The sequence below is a fragment of the Dreissena polymorpha genome, chromosome 13 (genome assembly GCF_020536995.1).
Source record: "Dreissena polymorpha isolate Duluth1 chromosome 13, UMN_Dpol_1.0, whole genome shotgun sequence".
NCBI lineage: Eukaryota > Metazoa > Mollusca > Bivalvia > Myida > Dreissenidae > Dreissena > Dreissena polymorpha.
In genome coordinates, this window is record NC_068367.1 from 39,747,534 (window position 1) to 39,770,199 (window position 22,666).

The window sequence follows — 22,666 nt, forward strand, 5'->3', positions numbered from 1 at the left end:
ATCATGTCCAATCTCCAAGTATCAACGCCCATCCAATTAAATGTTTTTAACGTCTCCGAGAGTTACACTCCGGAGGATATTGAACATGTAATAATCATCTATGTGTATTATTTTTCTTGTGAAAACACTTAAGTTGAATTATTATACGAATTCATCAACATGTCGAATTCAATTCACAATATATTACTTCCTGATGTCTTAATATGATGCATCTACACTAATGTGGGCAAATTTGTTATATCATACTGCAATATTATTTACTATGGCACATACACCCGCTTAACTACGTATGGATGAGCAAATTGGCATACAATGTTTAAGTCAAGCAAGGGTGTGAAGTATAATTATCTTCAGTTTCAACAGTAATTGGTGATTTTACATCAGTCATGTGTAGTCATAAAGAAAGTATAATAAAGTCTTGAAAGGCAGTCTTGCATAAGCTTAACAAGACGAACTATCCATTTACTGAATTCAATCTTCATTCATTTAATCCATTCTAAACCAATAAGTATTGGTCATTTTGGAATCACGAAGAATGAAATCAGTTATCACAATGTTATAGTGGCGTATTCTAACGCATTTCCGTATACTATACTTAACAACAGGCGAATATATTTTTCACTCTATTTATCCCAACAGTCATCAGACTTTCATTTTAACAAATAAAAGTATCTTATAATATTCATAGACCTGTTATTTGTTCGCACTTAAACCCCTTCCTTAAAAAAATGTTTGCTTTTAAAAACACAAGTAAGTTGAGGTTAATACATCTGCTGAGAACATAATTATGTTTGTTTTATTTAAATACTTTGTTCAGTCATGACGGGATCAACATGTGTGATTTGCTGATATTATTTTTCTATGATTACGAGTGAAATAACAAAGATCTTACACTGACATGAACAAATTTTCTGTTTATTTTATGCCCCTTTTTCAAGAAAATAATAAACAGCTGTTTCCCTTTCGCTGAAAAGTTACCCTTTCTCCCGTGGCGTGCCTCAATAGATTTCAGTACACAAAATGACGTCATTATACCAGCGACATTCTCCGGTTAAACTATTTTACAATGTAAATAAACGGTAAAAAAATCATAAAAGAAAAAGAAAATTTGTTGGATTCGCTGGAATATCGTTTTTAATTTACTCGTGATCATAAAAATATATATAAATCTTTAAGTAAATCTGGATATGATAATCTAAAAATAGAAAAAGTAGTTCCTAAAATTTGTTATTTTCACCGGTGACAATAACAATTTGTTTATTTTCACTGATGTTATTTCAATGCAGAAATGTCGTATTTTATCATTTCGTATAAACGAAAATGTGTTTTTCGTGATTCTGAAACACGGAGAAATGTATTATTATTTTCAGAAAATAGTATTGTTGAAGTCTTACCAAACCAAAGGCACACAAACAGCTTTGTACTCTTCAGTGTTGTGTCAGCTTTGCTGCGGCCTATGTTGACGTCGACAGTCTATGATGTTATCTAGCAACTGTTGGCCATGACCCTAAATAACCAACATAGAACTGATAATTATACCAAAACTGTTCATTGCCATGTTGGCCTCGACATGCGTAGGAAGAGGTCTCGTTTCTGGAAAGAATAGTGACTACCAATGCGACCTTGCTGAATCAGTTTGATCTTGAAACGTCACCATTAACATCTTCACTCAAAAAGACCCGCGTTAGGCGAAGCTTTGAAAATACTATTTTAATTGTCATGGGATGATCTTTCAGCCTCCAGTTAAAGACGGACGGAAAATAAAATCCGATTGTTAAGCTACGGTGATTATTTAAGACAAGTAAATAACAAATAATTGGTATGTAATAAAATGTTGCTTATTGTTTAGCTATGCGTTAATATTATTTGTATGTGACGAACAATGCATTGTGCAACTCGTTAATCAATTTGGTCGTATAACACTCAGATGCTGACACTGCACCTCGTCGAAACGGCTGATGTCTGGCTATAAAGTACTGTTTCTGACTTGTTGGCAGTTTCATGAATGCAAATTTAAGGAAACAAGATTTCAGAATAACAAACCTTTGGAAAAAATGTTTTTACACATTAAAATTGATTTATTTGGCGCAATATATAGAGAATACTAGGTTAGCGTTGAATAGAGAGTTTATGTTGCGAGGCTTAGAACACCGGGAGCGTGAGCATTGGCTAGCGCTTTCGGTGTTTGAGCCAAGCAACATAAACTTCTCTCTATTCAACGCTAATCCTAATATTCTATTTATCCCATTTATTTATTTTCAACGTGACATTTAACATAAATAGATCTCATAACCTAACGCAAAATAGTCTTAAAAAATTTCACACAAAAACTGTAAAACGAGAACAAATATCACCATGTGTCTCTATTCAATTTTACGCGGCATGCAAATTGTAACACATAACGACCGCGAAAAGAAGACTTTACTTTAATATATAATTAATTCATTTTATTTTCAAAAGAAAAAAGATCAAAATCCAATATGGCGGCGATATCTCCTGACAAAATGATGTCGATGTCAAAATACATGTACATGTAGATTTACTCACAGAGTCGTTCTAAAAATAAATAAACAAAAAAACTATACTCGCCTAATTTTTTCATGGACGCTGCAGATTTTGATGGCGTCTAGATCTAGCCTTCACATCCTGTAGTTTGTGACCCAAACATAAGATAATCCGTAATAATTCTATTAAGCTTTGAAAAACTTGTTGCAAACGGGTTATTCTTACTGAATAGACTTTCTTTGATAAAATAACAAAGACAAAGTTTATTCATCAAAGAAAATACCCTTATGTTTACTTACATCCAAAAGCAAAACAATTCGAATAGACTACTGAACCAAAATGCACGCCCATCAGTATGTTCTACACACACAATCACGCAATAAATAACACGAATAAGCTAGATCTACATGTAGATATAAATCCTTCGTCTCACCGATTCCATCCGAAGTAAGTAATCCATAGAATATGCACTTTTTCATAATAACATCCAGGATACATTAACACGAAAAGATGCGCGTCTTCAATGTTTTATTCCCAGACATCGCATACTAGTTTCGTGTACACCAACAGATGACATCACGTATTATTGGAAAATGACGGAATAAGTATGTCATTTTATGACGCCGTCAATCAGCTGATTCATTATACGGATGGCGAAAAATTATGTCCCGTGACTAGATCTAACGGTTGAAGGTCGTAAAATTTTAAAGCTAAAGTTTTCTCGACTCTAGAGATTTCTTATGAAAAATCGTTCAGTGGAAAAATAAAAAGTAGTCCGTGCACGCGACAGGTTTAATAAGGTGGGATAGAGGCTAGTTTATTCCATGGGGTGTTATACCGTCAATGTCGCAGTGAAGATGGAATAAAATAGATGACGACGTAATTTATTAAATAAAACGCATTTCGAATCAGAAGAACACTATTTGTACGCAGACATTGAAAAGAGACAAACACATAATTTGCTCATCCGTGCAATAAATATATTCTCATAATGTTAAGTTCAAGTAAATAGATGCTATACTGGTTTCACAGCCTTTTATGCGTACCATTAACATGTTCTCAATGTGAATCTCGTGATACTTCTTTGACCCCATGTGCTGTTATTGATAAACCACGCATTATTTAAACACGATTTGCATCTTGTCGCGGTCTGTTTAATTAAGTATAACAATTGCCTATCAATCATTTCTTGTATAAAGAATTCTGAAATTTTAATTGATCGTGTTTAAAAGGGTTAAACTCTGGAATTAATTGTGTTTGTATACTGTTCTTTTTCGACGTATCTGTCAGGTTTAAACTTTTCTCGAATTTGTGTAATTGTCCATTGAGTTCATAACAAATTTTCCCGCCATTTAAATACGAATAAATTAATGGAATTATCATGTTTGAAAACAAAAACTGCACACACAAAAAGAAAAAAATTACATTTACAAAATTTTGACTCATTTACATGAACATGTAGTATAGCGAAAACAAAAGTCTCATGAACATTAAAGGAATGCAGACTTGCGAAGTAAACAGAGTTAAACATTTTAAAAATAAAAAAGCTAAGCGGATACAAGAGTTTGACATTCATATCTCGCAATCAAAACAGTTTGTGGGCGCCCATTTATATTTGGCGCATTGCCAGCAGGGCGTTTATACTTAAAGGCTATATGCTCATATTTCACTATAACTACCATAATTCAGTACGTGCACTTCTATATTTGATAACATATACGTATTGATATCCCCTATCGTGAAACATATCTTTAAAAAATAAATTTATACTGTTGTCATAATTCACATTGAAACATGTTAACGTATTTAGTTTTACATACACCAATCACCTGATCGACATACTTAGCGTGATAGCGATGACTTATGATACTATAAATACTCGAGTGAAATAACTGTGTATGACTTATCATTTGAACAGGTCTATTCGAAGAGCGCACGTTTACATCACCGCCTTTACATATGTTTGTTATTTCAATTGCCAAGAACAAAACATCACATGCTGTAAACAAGTGCTACCAGTTGACAGTAATCGCACTGAAGGAAGTGCTGAGCTTTTCTTACATAACTTCCGTATAAAGCAATAAGCAGTAGAAGGGATAAACCATGCAAAACGCTGTAACGGATTGTTTAATTCTCAATCAGACAAGAACTCAGTTTCACTGCGGTGGTGTATATAAATCCGTCTTCCGAAACAATATTGCATTTTTTTCTCGCGGCATTACCGTGTGCATTTATAACTGTCTGAAAATAAGTTTACTGTTATCTTAATTTACGCAATGGATTCTAGTGAGAGAGACGCGCTTTTGCAACATCGTGTCGCAGCTGGGGTCTCTTCAAGCAGTGTCCGAGAGACCCCAAATGAATTCCGCATCGTACATGCTGTGCTATTTCCGGTAACTATTCTCCTGCATGTATCTGGTGGTATCAGCTACTATGCGACCCAACAGTGGATACAAAAGTACCTAATAGAGACGATGGATTTGAACGATGGCCACGAGAAGCACGATCACCACCACATGCGCTGCCTCCAGGATGGTAACTCCACGGAAGGCAATTTCACACGGATAGAACAGGAAACGGCTCGCTGGGCAATGTTTGCTGCCCTGGCGACCCTCGTGCCGTCCTTCTTCGTTTCGGCGCTGGTTTCATCATACTCTGATAAATACGGACGAAAATGTTTGTTCATAATCAGCGCGCTCAGCCAGACGGTGCAAATGGCGATAACTTCGCTGACCATTTACTTTCAATGGAGCCTTGTTATGATAGTCGTTGGTTCAGCGATCGACGGCCTGTCGGGCGCGTCTAACACGAACTATCTGGCGGCAATGTTATATCTGGCGGATGTTACACCGACTGAAAAGAATCGCGCAATAGCACTTAGTATATACGATGGCCTTCTGATGTTCTGTTCAACGCTTTCAGCATTTAGCTCAGGGTTCATAATCACGAAAGCTGGCTTTTTCCCATCAATGGTCGCTTGCACCGCGGCAGCGGGATTTTGCCTTCTGCTGATATGTTTTTGTTTGCCAGAAACACACAAACGACACAACAGAGCGACCACGCGGACAGTCTGTAAGATGATCAGACGTATTGGGGACGTTTACTGCTCACCTATGTTTAATGGGCGCCGTGTAGCTTTTGTAATCGTTCTCGTTACTTACTTTTTCCAATCTTTTGCGAATGCTGATCGCGGCTCGACTGAGCTACTGTATCAACTAGGTCGGCCGTTCTGCTGGACCGCGCACAAAATAGGGTTATTTTCCGCTGCTCGGCACGCTACACAGGGACTAGCTAGCATGGTTCTCATCATTCCCTTGAAGCGCTACCTGTCGGTCGTTAACATCGCACTGATTAGTGCCGTCTTCAATACAGGATCGTATGTTTTAGAAGCGCTGGCGACCACAACTATACAGTTGTTCATGGGTAAGCATATTTTTAAATATAGGAATACATAGTTTACAATATTTAGTAACAAAAAACAACAACACTAACGTATCAAAGAAATATACTAATTTTCAATAACCTTGTACAAGCTGCGCGTTAATTGCACTTAAGCAAATTTTATTCTTACTATGGGAAAAACATAAGCGAATTAGCAAATTCATTTTTTCAGTAAATGGTAAGTTTTGAGCATCTCAACCTCGATGTTTTTGTCTTGTTTCAGTGCCTATTGTGGCCACACTTGGGGCGCTTGCCACAACGATGCTTAAAGCACTCCTGTCCGCCAAGGTTGGCAGAATCAACCAATAGAAAAGATGTCTTAATCTTTAAAAAAAAAATCTTTGGGAATTTATGTTTGCGCAGAGGTTGGTGTATTCGATTTTTACATAGGCAAGCCGGGTTTGATTTCCAATCTTGGTGCACGGGTTTTTTGTTTTTTTTGGTGGTCGCCATTCTTGACAGACGGAATTTCTTTCGGGATTTCAACCGCCCTTACACACAATAAAATATTGTTAACAAATTAAATAGAGAAAACATTATCATTCGGTATTTTTGAGAACATGGCCAATGCTTATACTCCCTTTAACAGGTGCCGTATTCGCGAATATTATCTTAGTGTCTTCGTCGACGGCGATCCTGACGACTTACAGCTTGAACCACATCTACTATGCCACTGTGAACGTCTTCACGGGTACAGTGTTCATAGTGCTGGGTGGGATGTCCTTCATGGTCGTTCTGCTCCTCGTGTAAGTATACACAATTGTAGTTGGTTTAGTTTAAGCCTATTTCTTTAAGCTAAATTGGAAGGCTTATTGCAACATACTCGATGCCTTTTCCTGGGTAGAACCAGTACTTGGTGTCTATGGCGGAGATATAAATAACGCCCCACCGTGGGAATCGAATCCATGATATCCCGGTCGCTAGGCGGACACCATATCCAATACGCCGCGGCAATGTTTCAATGATAGTTAGCTGCCTCTATTTTGTATACACCTTCCTGGCTGCTCCTTATGGTAGTGTACGCAATTATGATAAGCTGCTAGCTACCTACTCCTCGTGTATTCATCATGATAGCTGCTCTCCAAGTAAGTATACACAGTGTATGCAGGCCAGGTACCTAACTACTTTTAGTGTCAGTTTACATGGGCATAAGAACCTAGTATTTATTAATAAATGTATGTATTGTTGCAATCAAATGTATTATTACTTTGTTTTATCATAAACTATTTAATTTGTAAACACTGCATACTTATTATGTCCACTTGGTCTTTTGACCTTCTGAATGTATCGTTTAACAAGGGCTGTTTGTACAACACGCATGCCCCCAAAATGGGCTGTCCGTTGTAGTCATTGTTTGAATACGTTAGACCTAGACCTAGAGTCTTCCAAATCAATAGGGGTCATCTGCCGGTCATGACCAATGTCCCTATGATCTCTCCTGATCACAGGCTTAATAGTTCTTGAGTTATCATCCGGAAACCATTTTACTGCTTCGAGTCACTGTGACCTTGAACTTTAACCTAGTGACCTGAAAATCTATAGGGGTCATCTGCCGGTCATGACCAATTTCCCTATGAACTTTCCTGATACCAGGCCTAAGTGTTCTTGAGTTATCATCCGGAAACCATTTTACTGCTTCATGTCACTGTGACCTTGAACTTTGACCTAGAGTCCTGAAAATCAATAGGGGTCATCTGTCGGTCATTACCAATTTCCCCATGAACTTTCCTGATCCTAACCCTAAGCATTCGTGAGTTATCATCCGGAAACCATTTTACTGTTTCAAGTCACTGTGCCCTTGACCTTTAACATAAAATACTGAAAATCAATATGGGTCATCTGTTAGTCATGGCCGATGTCCCTATGAACTTTCCTGATCCCAGGCTTAAGCGTTCTTAAGTTTTCATCCGGAAACCATTATACTGTTTCGAGTCACTGTGACCTTAAACTTTAACCTAGTGACCTGAAAATCTATAGGGGTCATCTGCTGGCCATGACCAATGTCCCTATGGACTTTCCTGATCCCAGGCCTAAGCGTTCTTGAGTTATCATCCGGAAACCATTGTACTGCACCATGTCACTGTGACCTTGACCTAGTAACATGAAAATCAATAGGGGTCATCTGCCAGTCATGATCAATGTACCTATGAACTTTCCTGATCCCAGGCCTAAGCGTTCTTGAGTTATCATCCGGAAACCATTTGGTGGACGGACCGACCGACCGACGGACCGACCGTCCGACATGTGAAAAACAATATACTCCCTCTTCTTCGAATGGGGAGGGGGGGGGGGCATAATAAACGTGTTGTTGTTGAACATGCAGCTGGATAACTGCACCTAGTGTGAATATGCATTTTTCTGGCTATCCCTTGTGATTTTGCACACCTTTATGACACACGGCTAGCTAGCTTCTCCCAGTTTTAGTATACATCCGGTTATCTAGCTGTCTCTAATGCAAATTTGCACTTTTATTCCCCTTTGTGATAGCTTCTTGTGTTAGTCACATGTGTTGGGCGTGTGGCCAAGTCACTTTAACACTATCAATATGTCATAAAACAACATTTTTCATCAGTTTGACCAAAAAAAAATTCACTATTAATATGTTATAAAACAACATTTTTCATCATTTTGACCAAAAAAAATCTGATATCATAATTATTATTTTTTGGTCAAAATGATGAAAAATGTTGTTTTAAGACATATTGATATTGATAGTGGTAACGTGACTTGGCCACGCGTCCAACACCGGTGGTGTTAGTCTGTATACTCTTACATTGTTTTATAAAACACGTGCTTGCTTAGTTAACGTTTTAAATCACGTGAGGGGATTCAAGTGAATCATTGTATTCACATTAAATGGCTTTTAAGTGTCGTTTTTAAGAACATGAGTCAGTACATGATTTTTCAAGTAAGCATGGCTTAACCCATTTATGCCTAGCGTCTAGAAAAAATGTCTTGGCAAACAGCGGAGACCCAGATGAGACGCCGCATGATGCAGCGTCTCATCTGGGTCTGCGCTATTTGCTTAAAGGAATTTCTTTAAGAAATATTCTAAATATAGAAAAAAATATACTAGACATCCCTAATTTTGGAAATAAATTGATCCACTTTAGAATGATGGGAGAGTCCACTAGGCATAAATGGGTTAAAATGAGCAACAAGCGTGACTTTCATTAACGCAAGTAGAGCCTTGCTACATCTAGTAAACCGTATTGCTTTGTTTAAGTGTAATACGGTTTGTTCGGTTTGTCGATAATTTATACGTGTTTATAATGCAGTGGTAGTGCATATAAGTGAGTCATATAATATAATCTCTAAACATGCCATGGTAAAAAGTAATGAAGATGTGTGGACACGTATTTCCTCCTATGTTTATATTATAATACAAGCACTGGTTTTCATGTTGCTCCACAGATTGTTCAAGATGACCCAGAGAGGCGAGGCCGTGTACGGACCCACTGAGAACAACTCCGCTAGACCCGACAACACGGTTGATGACGTTCTCACAAGATCCATCAGCTCCGTGAATGGAAACAGATGAACCCCAGTTCCATGCAGAGCAACATGTGTTTATTGCCTCGGGATATGTGAACCTCAGCTATCTGCAGAGCAACATATAAACCCATGTTTCTTTTCTCGGGACGTGTGAACCGCAGCTATCTGCAGAGCAACATATAAACCCATGTTTCTTGTCTGGGGACATATTAACCCCCAATTCATTGCAGTGAAATAGGTGATCCCAGGCCCCCCCCCCCCCCCCCCCCCCCCCCCTGCAAGGTAACAGGTGAATCCCTGCTTCCTGCTTTGGGAAAAGAGAAACCCTTCTCGCCATTATAGGCATATACGTGCTCAGTATCTCGAAATGTCAATAACAGAAAAGAGGAGTATTGTCGACAACTGAGTGTAAACCGTGTGTGCTTCATGTGTTTAAACATAAACATGTCAACATTTTATGGCTTTTTACATATTGCGCAATGAGCTATTGAACGCGACGCTTTCTTAAAATTAACGTGATTGTACAAAACATCGTCATTAAAAATCAATGAAGCTTTGCACATAAAACAACTCATGTTCAAAATAGTTTTGTTAAAATGCATTGTAGCATATGGCTGAACAACTTGATTAAGTGTGCAGCTGATAATTGCTGTGATAAGGATGTATTTAACACCAATCACATAATTTATAGGCCTCATGAATGTGTTTAAACACTTAAAGGGACCGTCAACCGCGATTGACGAAAAAAAAAAAGTTCTAAAATACCGGTTGTTTTTTTATAATTACTAGTTTATATTGATTGAATATCACGACTGGTATATTAAATTACTTGAACAAGAGATGTGTTTGTCAGAAACACAATGCCCCCTATTGCGCCGCTTTGAAGCCATATATTTGACCTTTGACCTTGAAGGATGACCTTGACCTTTCACCACTCAAAATGTGCAGCTCAATGAGATACACATGCATGCCAAATATCAAGTTGCTATCTTCAATTAATGCAAAAGTTATTGCAAAACTTAACCAAGGTTAAAGTTTTTGGACACACACAATGAATGAATGACAGACAGACAGACAGACCAAAAATAATATACCCCCGGGTACCGTTTTACTAACAATACTTAATTTTGCGTAAGTATTGGCGTAAGTTGACAAGTTACGAATAACGTACGCATTTCGTAAGTGCGTTTTACTAACATTGCGTAAGTTTGACATCGTACGTAAGTGAAAAAAATGATCGTAACTCTCCAACTTGGAGGTGACATGTAAACAAACAACAACAACTCTGACGGTTAAACTATACTATTTTTACTTTGTTGTTTTATGTAACCCATCTGCTTTCGTAAGTGTGTTGTCACCTAGTGTCGTCTGCACTTGTTTAAGTTGTAACTTGTCACAATGGATGCGGTAACGCTTACTGAGAAGAAAAGAGAAAAAGGAAATTGAATTGGACAAAAATAGAAACGGAGGTGTTAGCAGCTGCTTACATCGAGCAGCATGCGTTGATAAACGGCAATTTTTCATCGACGTTGTCTGGAAAAGATAAGGATCTTGCGTGGGAAAAAAATTGCAGAACAGTGAGTATCATCTAGCGCACTATTATATTTTCTTTGAAACTTAACAATGAACACAATTTTAGATTAGAAAAAAACACAACGTGACATGTGCTTACTGTAGTTTAAACGCTCAAAAACACCATAATAATTTATTATGCTCCCCCCCATTTTTTTTTTTTTGGGGGGGGGGGGGAGCATATAGTCGCCGCTTCGTCTGTCCGTGCGTGTGTCCGTCCGTCCGTGCACAATTTTTGTCCGGGCTATTTCTCAGCAATTAATGACCGGAATTCAATTAAACTTTATGGGAAGCTTCACTACCAAGAGGAGATGTGCATATTATCAGCCGGTTCTGGTCGGATGATTTTTCACAGAGTTATGGCCGTTTGAAATTTTCCATAAACTGTACATATAGTGCAATTCTTGTCCCCCCAACTACTAGACGTTTCCTTTTATCTGAATATATAGTGCAATATTGTGACAAAAAAACTTTGGGGATCATAACCCGTCTCCGACGGCTTCTTGTTAAATAAGGATATAGCTTATTAAAATGTCACTAAACATGCTAGACGTATGTAAACATAATCTCATGCAGAATAAACGCACTGGGAGCAGAAGAAAGAACAGTGGAAGAGATCCAGAAAAAGATTTCCGACACGAAAACAAAACTGAGAAAGAAAGAAAGACAACGGCGCCTATCAATGAAACAAACGGGAGGGGGGCCAGCAATCACACTGGAGAAGTGGGAGGAGAAAGTAAATGCATTTGTATTCACGACTATACCAAGAGAAAGCTATATCAAAGCATATCTCCATTTGATGAGTGACCTTAGAATATTGTTTTTTTATTCATAACCAATGATATCAAATGTAAATTACTGTATCTGACTGATAGCTGTGATGAAATTAATTATGTAATGCAGTGTATCATTAAAGTCAAATCAATAATACTCCTACCGTAGAAATCTAAAAAATACTTGCTTGATTAATTAATAGGGTTCATAAGTGTCTTTTCATATTATTTAGAATTAAAGTGTTTTGTACTCTTTTGTACGCGTAAAAAAGTTGTGTTTTACTTCCGCTAACATCACCAAAAATAAAAAAAGTAGGTTTTCGTAACTTTCATTGAACTTTTGTTTGACTTTTACACGTTGTGTTCCACTAACAAGGTAAGTCCATTGACAAAAGTCTTCAAAACATCAATGCAAACATCATTTAATATAATTCTAAGATGGCACAATCATTATATCGATAAAATATTCCAGTTTAACAAATGTAACCAAAAACTGATTTTTTGTCTGTAAACTTGACTTCAAATGGCAAAACAAGTTAAGGGTCGGTAAAAAAGTTCTTTAGGCCTAAGTTTGATGCAAATTATATTGTTGATTACCGTACAGTTAGATCTAATTTCTTATAGATGATAGAGGTTATTGGCGAAGAGTCGATTGTGGGGTTCGGTGGTGTGGACACGTTTGCTGTGCAACGTGAGTAACATACATTATTGCAATGATCAAATAAAAAAGTAATCTTTACTTACTGTCATTAGCTATATTATTTACCAAACCGTTCCACTAAAACAGTCGCCGTTGTGACAGTTAATGACACCCCGCTGCCGGTATGACTAGATAACGAAAACAGTACTGTTTTCGCAAAAACAGTAAAAATTACTGCTATCCCCGCTGCTAACGCTAAATGTACTTGTGCTTCTAATCTTCATTGTTTTGAAAGGCACTTGAGTTGAAGAAACATTTTGTCTGTTTTCAATAATGACAGGAACACAACAGCCGATGATTGCAGAGCAACATGGTCAATCATGCAGTACGATGTGTGTGGAGCCCACTGTAGCTTTAGAACCCCAGGTGGTAGGAGGAGTCGCAACTCCAAACCAAAAAAACAAAAATGTATGTGCAGTGCGTTATAACAAATTCTTTTTATTTCATCTATTTGTTAACAACAGTGTGTATTCAGCAAAGCATCTAAAACATATAAATAATGTGACAAAACACTACTAAAATATGCTATTAGTATAAATACGATACATTCAGTAATGTTAAACTGAAACAAGATAACCAATTAATTTGGAATACATTGACAGTCTATACTTTCGCTGTATTTCTTGCTCTGTCAGAACATTTAGATAGTTTGGTCGATCTCTAAAAATCCTTGGATTTCTCCTTCGAGCGTTCCTTCTAGGAAATAACGCGGCCATATTTACGAAAATACTGAATGCTTACGCATGCTTTTTTTGTTCGTAAAGTTGCGTTAAAACTTACGTAAAACTTACGTACGCATTTTTTAGTAAAACGCATTTGCGCAAAAATTTCAAACGTACGCAAGGAATTACGAAAATCGTAGACATACGCTAGCGTAACTCTGTTAGTAAAACGGTCCCCCGATCTTTCGATCAGGGGGGCATAAAAAAGTTCATATTTTCAGTATATTCGGTAATAAAATTTCGCGATGTGAAATCGAAAGTACATCGCGAAAATAGGTGACAGAACGATATACACACTATAAATAACGCAAGTAGATTGATCATTTCATATATATAATATATACAAATCACTACGCATGCACAATTTGCATTCCTGGGTTTACCACGTGACAATGATGATCAATCTACTTGCGTTATTTATAGTAAACTGGTAGTTACCTGGTACCTGTACCCAGTAAAATTTATTACCGAATATATTGAACATATGAAAACTTAGCAACTTTTTTCAAGTAATGTAATATACCAGTTGTGATATTTTAATCAATATAAACTAATAATTGTAAAAAAATATGGTATTTTAGAACTTTTATTTTTCGTCAATCGCGGTTGACGGTCCCTTTAAAGGGACTTGTTCAACATTTCACAAATGACAATATTAAAAAAATAATATTCTAACAGCCAAAATAAAATACATGACAAAGAAACATGCATGTCCTTTTATTGATAATCATCACAAAGAAATTGCAAAATTTATAAAGACTGCGTTACACTTTTCGTCGATAATTAAGCAAAACGTGTATTACTGACATACATTTCTGACATCACTGCACGTGTTGAAAGCCCGTGTGGTGTAATAAGTCATGACTTTGCTTCTGCTTCTAGAGGTTCCTGATTCGGTCCCTTATAAGGCTTTTTTTAAATAAATTTTTCCTTGTTATTATAATTATTTAAAACAATTCCAAATATACCAGTTTTGTTTTATGAAATCATTTAATGAATTGTTTTCACGTTTTGTTTTAAATATACGAAAATATGTGAAGTTGTTCAACATGTAAAATGCTTGCAATGCGATTTGATAATGGATTTCTTTATTAATACGCCATGTATTTATTTAAAAATTATAAATTATTTTATGCTTTCCGGTGGTTTATAGAGATATATCAGTAAATTAAAACTATTAATTTCACTGTTTCAAACAGTGATTCAAATTAACAGTGAAAATTATCGATAATTTTAACTGTTTACTGTGAAATGACGTCATTTTTTTGACGAAATGACGTCATTTTTTTGACGAAATGACGTCATTATCCCAGCGAAATTCTTTAGTTAAACTCTTTAACAACGTATATAAACGGTGAAACAAAGCATAAAATAAAAAGAAAATTTGTTGGATTCGGTGGAATATCGATTTTTATTCGCTCGTGATCATATAAAATATATATTTTCTATGATCACTCATGAATTTAAATCGATAATCCACCGAATCCAACAAATATCCTCAATGTAATATGTTTATACAAAAGTGTTATTTTTTATGTTATGCGTCTCTGTTACATGTTTCCTGGAGCTTTTCTTTTCATGGCTATAGCTGACCATCTTGTGGGAAATGAATATGATTGCAATGCTTTCTATTGGGAACCAGTCTATTAGTGTGCTAGCGATTTAATGCAAAAGGATCTTAACATGAAGTCATGCTAGTTGTTATAACTTTTTTTTTTCGGCGTAAGCTGCATAAGCCAGCTTTTCACCCTGACTTGACCTTTGTAAGTGTCCAATAAAATTCAAATAAAATTTCCCGCGGCTAGGTACGAATGAATACACTTCATTTATTCCATTGGCTGATTTGAGTATACCACCAGAACATTGGAGACATATCCGCGTCTTTGTACCACTGTTTTACTGTATGAAACAATTTTATCTCTAATGAAAAGGCTTAATAGATAGAACAGTTTTACACTCAATTCTCGACATCAATACAGTTTGTGCGTACACCTTTTATTTTCAGAGTATTACCAGCGCAAAAGCGTTTATACTTAAAAGGCTATGTTCTCATATTTAGTACTTACTTCCATATTCCTGTCAACATGTTAACATGTAAAAGTATAAAGAGCAGTGGAAGCGAGGCCTCACTTTAAAGAATTGCATTTCAACCCGCGTGGTTTCGGGTCAAGTCGCGGACATTCAGAGTTTATATACAGGTCATCACCGGAGTTCGCGGTCAGTAAAATAATCGTTATATAATAAAGACGCTATCCGTGAACTAGGTTACCTGGAATTTTCTTTAGACCAGAAATATGTTAAAAGAAGATATTCAGCAATATAATTATGGTATGTCAATAATAGATTCTTAATGTGTTTTCAACAATACAATGATAAATATTATTTTTAATAAATTTAACAATAATTATTCCACCATATTGCCTAATGTACTAAAGTGATATTATGAGCATGTAACAGTTTATAGGTGTCTATCGCAACCGTTGATTATTTTTGATGTTTCTACTTCATATACACTTATAGTAATTAATGCAGCATCAACATACTAAAACAATATACCAGAAAGAGAAAAATAATGCATTTGAATATTAACCGTACTTTCGTTTGACAACTGATCATGCGTTTACGAGTTGAACCTAAATTTTGTTTTAGTGCAGATTTGTTCATACGACACAAAGACACAATATTGTTTTACGGATCATTTCGGCTTACAGGACTGGGTGGGTCACGTAAGAATATCGAATATAAAATATATTTTTATAAACAACTGGTAGCAAGGTGAGTTGCAGATAATTGATCAGTAACCACATTTTAACTAACTATTTTGACCTGTTAATTCTTTTCAGCTCAATTCAACAGTGCAAAATGCCCATAATATCACTTTAAGCATGAGCACGATGATTCTCGATACTGTTAATAATCGAATCAAATAGCAATGCCCGACAGACCACTAAAACAGGTTTGTTCTCGTGTGGCCGGTTGACTCATATGTTTAAATTTCACTTCCATTCTTCTTTTGGTTTTCTGTTTTGTATCTATAGGTTTATGACCAGCAATATGTTATAATGTAAAATAAGCCGCGAAAACTCCCCGTAACATCCCGTACTGCGTGTGATGCAGCTAAGAACTGCACAGAAAAAGACATTCGCTATCCTTGATCTCATTCATTAAAGCGGGTATATACGATTTTTTATATGTGTTAAATTGTAATATATTGATAAAATATGTTACAATAACACAAAATAGGCAAGAAAAATTATGCATTAAAGCCGAATTTCATAAAATGCAGCAAAGGCAAATTAGCGCCCCGAGCCGATAGTGACGTACATATTTTCCTACAATAACCGAAGCATTCGTCTTTGCAGTAGGATCGGAGATAGTGTTCGTGTGTCGTATGAATAGATATCGTTGCAGGAATTCAAATAAACCGTTAAACTAAGTTTAGATGCACATCGTACATGTATGGTATACATGCTGGCGAATTCGGCTGTACAGCCGTTTTCAATTTCAGAATTAAATATCTGGCTTATTTCGCATTTTTCGACACATGTTCTTCTTAACTTTTATTTTAATTTATATTGAAATATATATATAATAAGTTTTTTACACAGTTTATATAAATTCATAAATATTTGACAAAATCGTATATACCCGCTTTAAACTATTTACGCCGTATATCTTTTTTAAAGATATTTCTTGTTTTACATATTTTAAGACTAAAAGGTTTCACAGCAAGGCATCAAACGTCTGACTAGTGTGTTATAAACTCAATTTAGCATGTTATTTTGATTATAATATACCTTCTTGCATAAAACCCCCATATATGACTATGAAGTTTTTCCAAATTAATTTATCTTAACCATTGTTCTTATTAGTACGAAATCGGGTTAATGCCATTATGAATGTCGCACGTCGACCTTTTCGATAGACACGCGTCAATCAAAGCGAAGAACGACACGAAAATGGACTTTAAACTTAAAACCACAAGATACAATTTAAGACGACAAGCAACATTCGAACATTAGATTGAAAATGTAATGTCTTCTTACATCATGCTTGTCGTTGTAAAATGTCGCGTGTCGAATCGTGGATCGATTTTATTGTCGCGTGTCGCATCGCGTGCCGCTTTTATTGTCGTGTGTCGACCTCATAGTACTACAGGGTCCGGTTTAATGAGAGCGACCATGGTCGGGCGACTATGGTTGTACCAGCACATAATCGTCGTGCGACGATAGCCGTGTTTAATGGAGAGTGACGGTCTTTAATCGACCGCGCGTTGTTCGACATTTTGTCGAGCGACCGCAGTCTACCCCTCACACCAAGGTCCGGTTTAATAAAAAACTACAAAACACGACTGTAGTCGCGCGACTGTGCGGTCGACCGACGGTTGTCGGCCGCCAACTGACAGATTGTCGCGTTCACGGAGAAATTTGCCGCGACTGTGGTCGCATGACTGTGTGGTCAGTCGACTGCGGTCGTTGTAGTCGCTATTTAAAAAAAAAATATCACTTCCGCCATCAACATTTTTTTATTTATTGTGCGAAAACTCATATCACGAAAAGTAAATCTTAAATTTGTTAAAATAATATGATATTATTCTTTTAAACAGAATTCGCTTGCGGATTCTTCGTCAAAGGTGTGTTTGTAATAATATTCATTAAGTGTTCACAGTTCAAATACAAAATCTGACGCAATGAAATAAAATCTACTACTATGGTTCACGCGTCTCTGGACAATGTCCTTTCGCGTGTCAAAGTTGCAGAACCTCAAACATACTTGACAACGCAGTTTCAAGATGTTGGTACTAAAGACCGTACATTTATATGAATATTCACCATATACCAATATGAATAAGTGCGCTCGACAAATCGGACGGAATGAAGGATCGAATGAATAATGCTCGTAGATCGAGGAAAACGCGTGCAAAAACGGCATTGTGGAGTCTGGATGTCTACGGAATTCTTTAAAACCAAATAACGAGTTTGCAATCAGCTCTGGAATTCACTAATGATTATGGACATACTGCTGAGACATTTTTGTTAAAATTTTCTTTTATATCTGGCTTCTAAATCTGCCCAATAATTAGTGCACTTAAAGGTTTGATAAATTGCATTATCGTCTGCAAAATTCATATTAATGAGAATCTATCTAAATAAGGTTGATATTTCTATTTTATAGGATTGAACTTATGACACTTTATCTGCGCAGTGATCGTTTTGTTAATTATTCATATTCGATTGTAAATTTCACTTCAACTTGATACACATACTCGAATAATATGTATGGGACTCTTTTAAATAAATCTAGGTACATGGTGCGGAGAAAATTGTATTTCGGGGAGTTCGTTCCTGCATATTTTATAATACTGTCAACATATCTGCGATTTGCTTTATTGATACCATGCTGTTTTGTCTAAAGTAAACGGTATTTTTATACAGGATATATTTCACATCTGATCTGAAAAAAAACGTCATTAATTCGTACTGTCGGTACTAGGAGATTAATCAAATAAATATTTGAAACATCTGTCAGTATAACAAAAAAGTTTACTTACACTTATCTTGTCTGTATTTAAGATACTAGTCTGGTTATTGATGGCTCGAAACTATTATAGTAATCCGAGTGTTTTTTAGCATTATTTTTGTGATTTAATTTTATTATTGATGTCTTTATAAATATATCATTTATTTCTCAACCTACAAAAATGACGTAATGATTCATGAGGGAAAATACTTATCCTTTAATTGTTGATAATTGTTTCTGTCTTTCCCTTCATTCGTTGTAACCACAAATTCTTTCTTCTAAAAGCCATTATTCATTATTAATATTGATGTAGGTTATATGACTTATTCAATATTGTTATTACAAAATTAAATTGGTACTGTTTCTATTATATGAACACGAAGTGATGAAGCTATTGTTGGAGTAACATTAAAGTTGTGCACATGTAACAAAGTATCAACACCATTTTACTTTACACTTTACTGCATGTATAAATCATTTGTGCGTATGGTATAAGTATTGCCGTTTTTTATACCATGGTGTATTTTTACAATTTTAAAAGAATGCTATCAATATACATGTATGTTGTCATTCCATATAGTTCAGCATAAATATGAGCCGTACTCTGTCAAAAGTGGGTTAAATGCATGTGCGTAAAGTGTCGTCCCAGATTAGCCTAGGCAGTCCGCACAGGCTAATTAGGGACGATATTTTCCGATTTTATGATATTGTTCGTTTAAAGAAAGTGCCTCCTTAACAAAAGTCTATTTTAGGCACACAATGTAGTCCCTGATTAGCCTGTGCGGACTACACAGGCTAATAGTGGACGCTACTTTACGCACATGGATTAAACCCCCTTTTTACAGAGCACGGACCATATGTAGAGTAATGCGTCAACGGGACACGTTGAATGTAAAATCAGTGCCTTCAACTGAATTCATCTCAACGTACGTGTACAATTTGCGAATTATAGGCCAAGATAAGTTCCAAAGAAAGTTGCCCTTAATGAGCAGTTTATTGAATGATATTGGTGCACATAAACACGGGATTATTTGCGCATTGCCTTCCTATGGGACTAACCTTTAACTTTCAGTGAACAGTTTGCACTCCTCTCTTGTATTAATACTACTCTTTATAAGCCGGGAGAAAAATAAATGACGCGACGTTTAGCATCATAAAACATATTTATCCCATTGTTATTAAGGTAAATCAATTAAGTGCATTTCTTCTAAACTACTGATATGTATTACTTTCCCTTGCTCGAGACATCCGTGTATTGGATGGGAAATACGCATATTGATGATACAATATTGTATAAATTTCGGAAACGTATTCTAGATCTACAGCAAAGGTGTCTATGAGCTCCAATAGCTCTCTCCTTGGTAAGCGAAATCGACGGAAAATTCATCATCATTGTACATGTCTAATGGATTCAACCTATCTCTAAAAACTCGCTCTCTTCGAAAATGTCTTCGCATTCGATGAACAAGTCGCATGGAGGCCGCCATGATTAAACTCGAAACTATCCGCATTCATTTTGCACGGGTTTTCAATGCCGACAAAGCGTCAAGCGACGAGCAGTCGTGGTGTGAGGGGTAGACTGCGGTCGCTCGACAATATGTCGAACAACGCGCGGTCGATTGACGACCGTCGCTCTCCATTAAACACGGCTATCGTCGCACGACGATTATTCGCTGGTACAACCATAGTCGCCCGACCATGGTCGCTCTCATTAAACCGGACCCAAGACTGCTCGTCGCTTGACGCTTTGTCGGCATTCAAAACCCGTGCAAAATGAACGCGGATAGTTTCGAGTTTAATCATGGCGGCCTCCATGCGACTTGTTCATCGAATGTGAAGACAATTTCGAAGAGAGCGAGTTTTTAGAGATAGGTTGAATCCATTAGACATGTACAATGATGATGAACTTTTCCGTCGATTTCGCTTACCAAGGAGTGAGCTATTGGAGCTAATAGACACCTTTGCTGTAGATCTAGAATACGTTTCCGAAATTTATACAATATTGTATCATCAATATGCGTATTCCCCATCCAATACAAGGATGTCTCGGGCAAGGGAAAGTAATACATATACAGTAGTTCAGAAGAAATGCACTTAATTGATTTACCTTAATAACAATGGGATAAATATGTTTTATGATGCTAAACGTCGCGTCATTTATTTGTCTCCCGGCTTATAAAGAGTAGTATTAATACAAGAGAGGAGTGCAAACTGTTCACTGAAAGTTAAAGGTTAGTCCCACAGGAAGGCAATGCGCAAATAATCCCGGGTTTATGTGCACCAATATCATTCAATAAACTGCGCATTAAGGGCAACTTTCTTTGGAACTTATCTTGGCCTATAATTCGCAAATTGTACACGTATGTTGTTGAGATGAATTCAGTTGAAGGCACTGATTTTACATTCAACGAGTCCCGTTGACGCATTACTCTATATATGGTCCGTGCTCTGTAAAAAGGGGGTTTAATCCATGTGCGTAAAGTAGCGTCCACTATTAGCCTGTGTAGTCCGCACAGGCTAATCAGGGACTACATTGTGTGCCTTAAATAGACTTTTGTTAAGGAGGCACTTGCTTTAAACGAACAATATCATAAAATCGGAAAATATCGTCCCTAATTAGCCTGTGCGGACTGCGTAGGCTAATCTGGGACGACACTTTACGCACATGCATTTAACCCACTTTTGACAGAGCACGGCTCATATATGCTGAACTATATCGTATGACAATTTACATGTATATTGATAGCATTCTTTTAAAATTGTAAAAATACACCATGGTATAAAAAACGGCAATACTTTTACCATACGCACAAATGATTTATACATGCAGTAAAGTGTAAAGTAAAGTGGTGTCGATACTTAGTTACATGTGAACAACTTTAATGTTACTCCAACAATAGCTTCATCACTTCTTGTTTATATATAAGAAACAGTACAAATTTAATTTTGTAATAACAATATTAAATGAGTCATATAACCTTCATCAATATTAATAATGAATAATGGCTTTTAGAAGAAAGAATTTGTGGTTACAACGAATGAAGGGAAAACCAGAAACAAATATCAACAAATAAAGGATAAGTATTTTCCCTCATGAATCATTACGTCATTTTTTTAGGTTGAGAAATAAAATAATATATTGATAAAGACATCAATAATAAAATTAAATCACAAAATTAATGCTAAAAAACACTCGGATTACTAGATCAGTTTCGAGCCATCAATAACCAGACTAATATCTTAAATACAGACAAGATAAGTGTAAGTAAACTTTTTTGTTATACTGACAGATGCTTCAAATATTCATTTGATTAATCTCCTATTACCGACAATACGAATTCATGACGTTTTTTTCAGATCAGATGTGAAATATATCCTGTATAAAAATACCGTTTACTTTAGACAAAACAGCATGGTATCAGTAAAGCAAATCTCAGATATGTTGACAGTATTATAAAATATGCAGGAACGAACTCCCCGAAATACAATTTTCTCGGCACCATGCACCTTTAGTTATTTAGAAGAGTCCCATACATATTATTCGAGTATGTGTATCAAGTTGAAGTGAAATTTACAATGGGATATGAATAATTAACAAAACGATCATTGCCCAGATAAAGTGTCATAAGTTCAATCCTATAAAAGTGAAATATCAACCTTATTTAGATAGATTCTCATAAATATGAATTTTGCAGACGATAATGCAATGTATCAAACCTTTAAGTGCAATAATTATTGGGCAGATTTAGAAGCCAGATATAAAAGAACATTTTAACAAAAATGTCTCAGCAGTATGTCCATAATCATTAGTGAATTCCAGAGCTGATTGCAAACCCGTTATTTGGTTTTAAAGACTTCCGTGGACATCCAGACTCCACAATGCAGTTTTTGCACGCGTTTTCCTCGATCTACGAGCATTATTCATTCGATCCTTCCTT

At 36.3% G+C, this 22,666-nt stretch overlaps 3 protein-coding genes across 3 annotated transcripts in view; 2 read left to right on the forward strand and 1 right to left on the reverse strand.

Moving 5' to 3' along the window:
- LOC127855485 (solute carrier family 46 member 3-like) overlaps nt 1-10,534 on the forward strand; it is a 250,234-nt gene extending 239,700 nt beyond the window's left edge. Inside the window, exon 5 of the transcript XR_008037563.1 lies at nt 9,724-10,534. The gene's annotated coding sequence lies outside the window, so the exon portion shown is untranslated. The remainder of the gene's footprint in view (nt 1-9,723) is intronic.
- Nucleotides 1-22,666, reverse strand: part of LOC127855480 (SWI/SNF-related matrix-associated actin-dependent regulator of chromatin subfamily A containing DEAD/H box 1B-like) — a 318,923-nt gene that overhangs the window by 228,169 nt on the left and 68,088 nt on the right. The gene's annotated exons all lie outside the window — the stretch shown is intronic.
- Nucleotides 4,608-9,734, forward strand: LOC127855488 (proton-coupled folate transporter-like). The gene is made up of 4 exons (XM_052391131.1): nt 4,608-5,928; nt 6,170-6,234; nt 6,536-6,692; nt 9,361-9,734. Exons 1-3 carry the CDS (start codon nt 4,782-4,784, stop codon nt 6,560-6,562), a joined length of 1,239 nt encoding a protein of 412 aa, XP_052247091.1. The 5' UTR covers nt 4,608-4,781; the 3' UTR covers nt 6,563-6,692; nt 9,361-9,734.

Coding starts and splice junctions, on each gene's coding strand:
- LOC127855488 (XM_052391131.1), top strand. CDS start 4,782: ATGGATTCTAGTGAGAGAGACGCGCTTTTGCAACATCGTGTCGCAGCT. Junction 5,929..6,169: donor AACTATACAGTTGTTCATGG/GTAAGCATATTT, acceptor GTCTTGTTTCAG/TGCCTATTGTGGCCACACTT. Junction 6,235..6,535: donor AAGCACTCCTGTCCGCCAAG/GTTGGCAGAATC, acceptor TCCCTTTAACAG/GTGCCGTATTCGCGAATATT.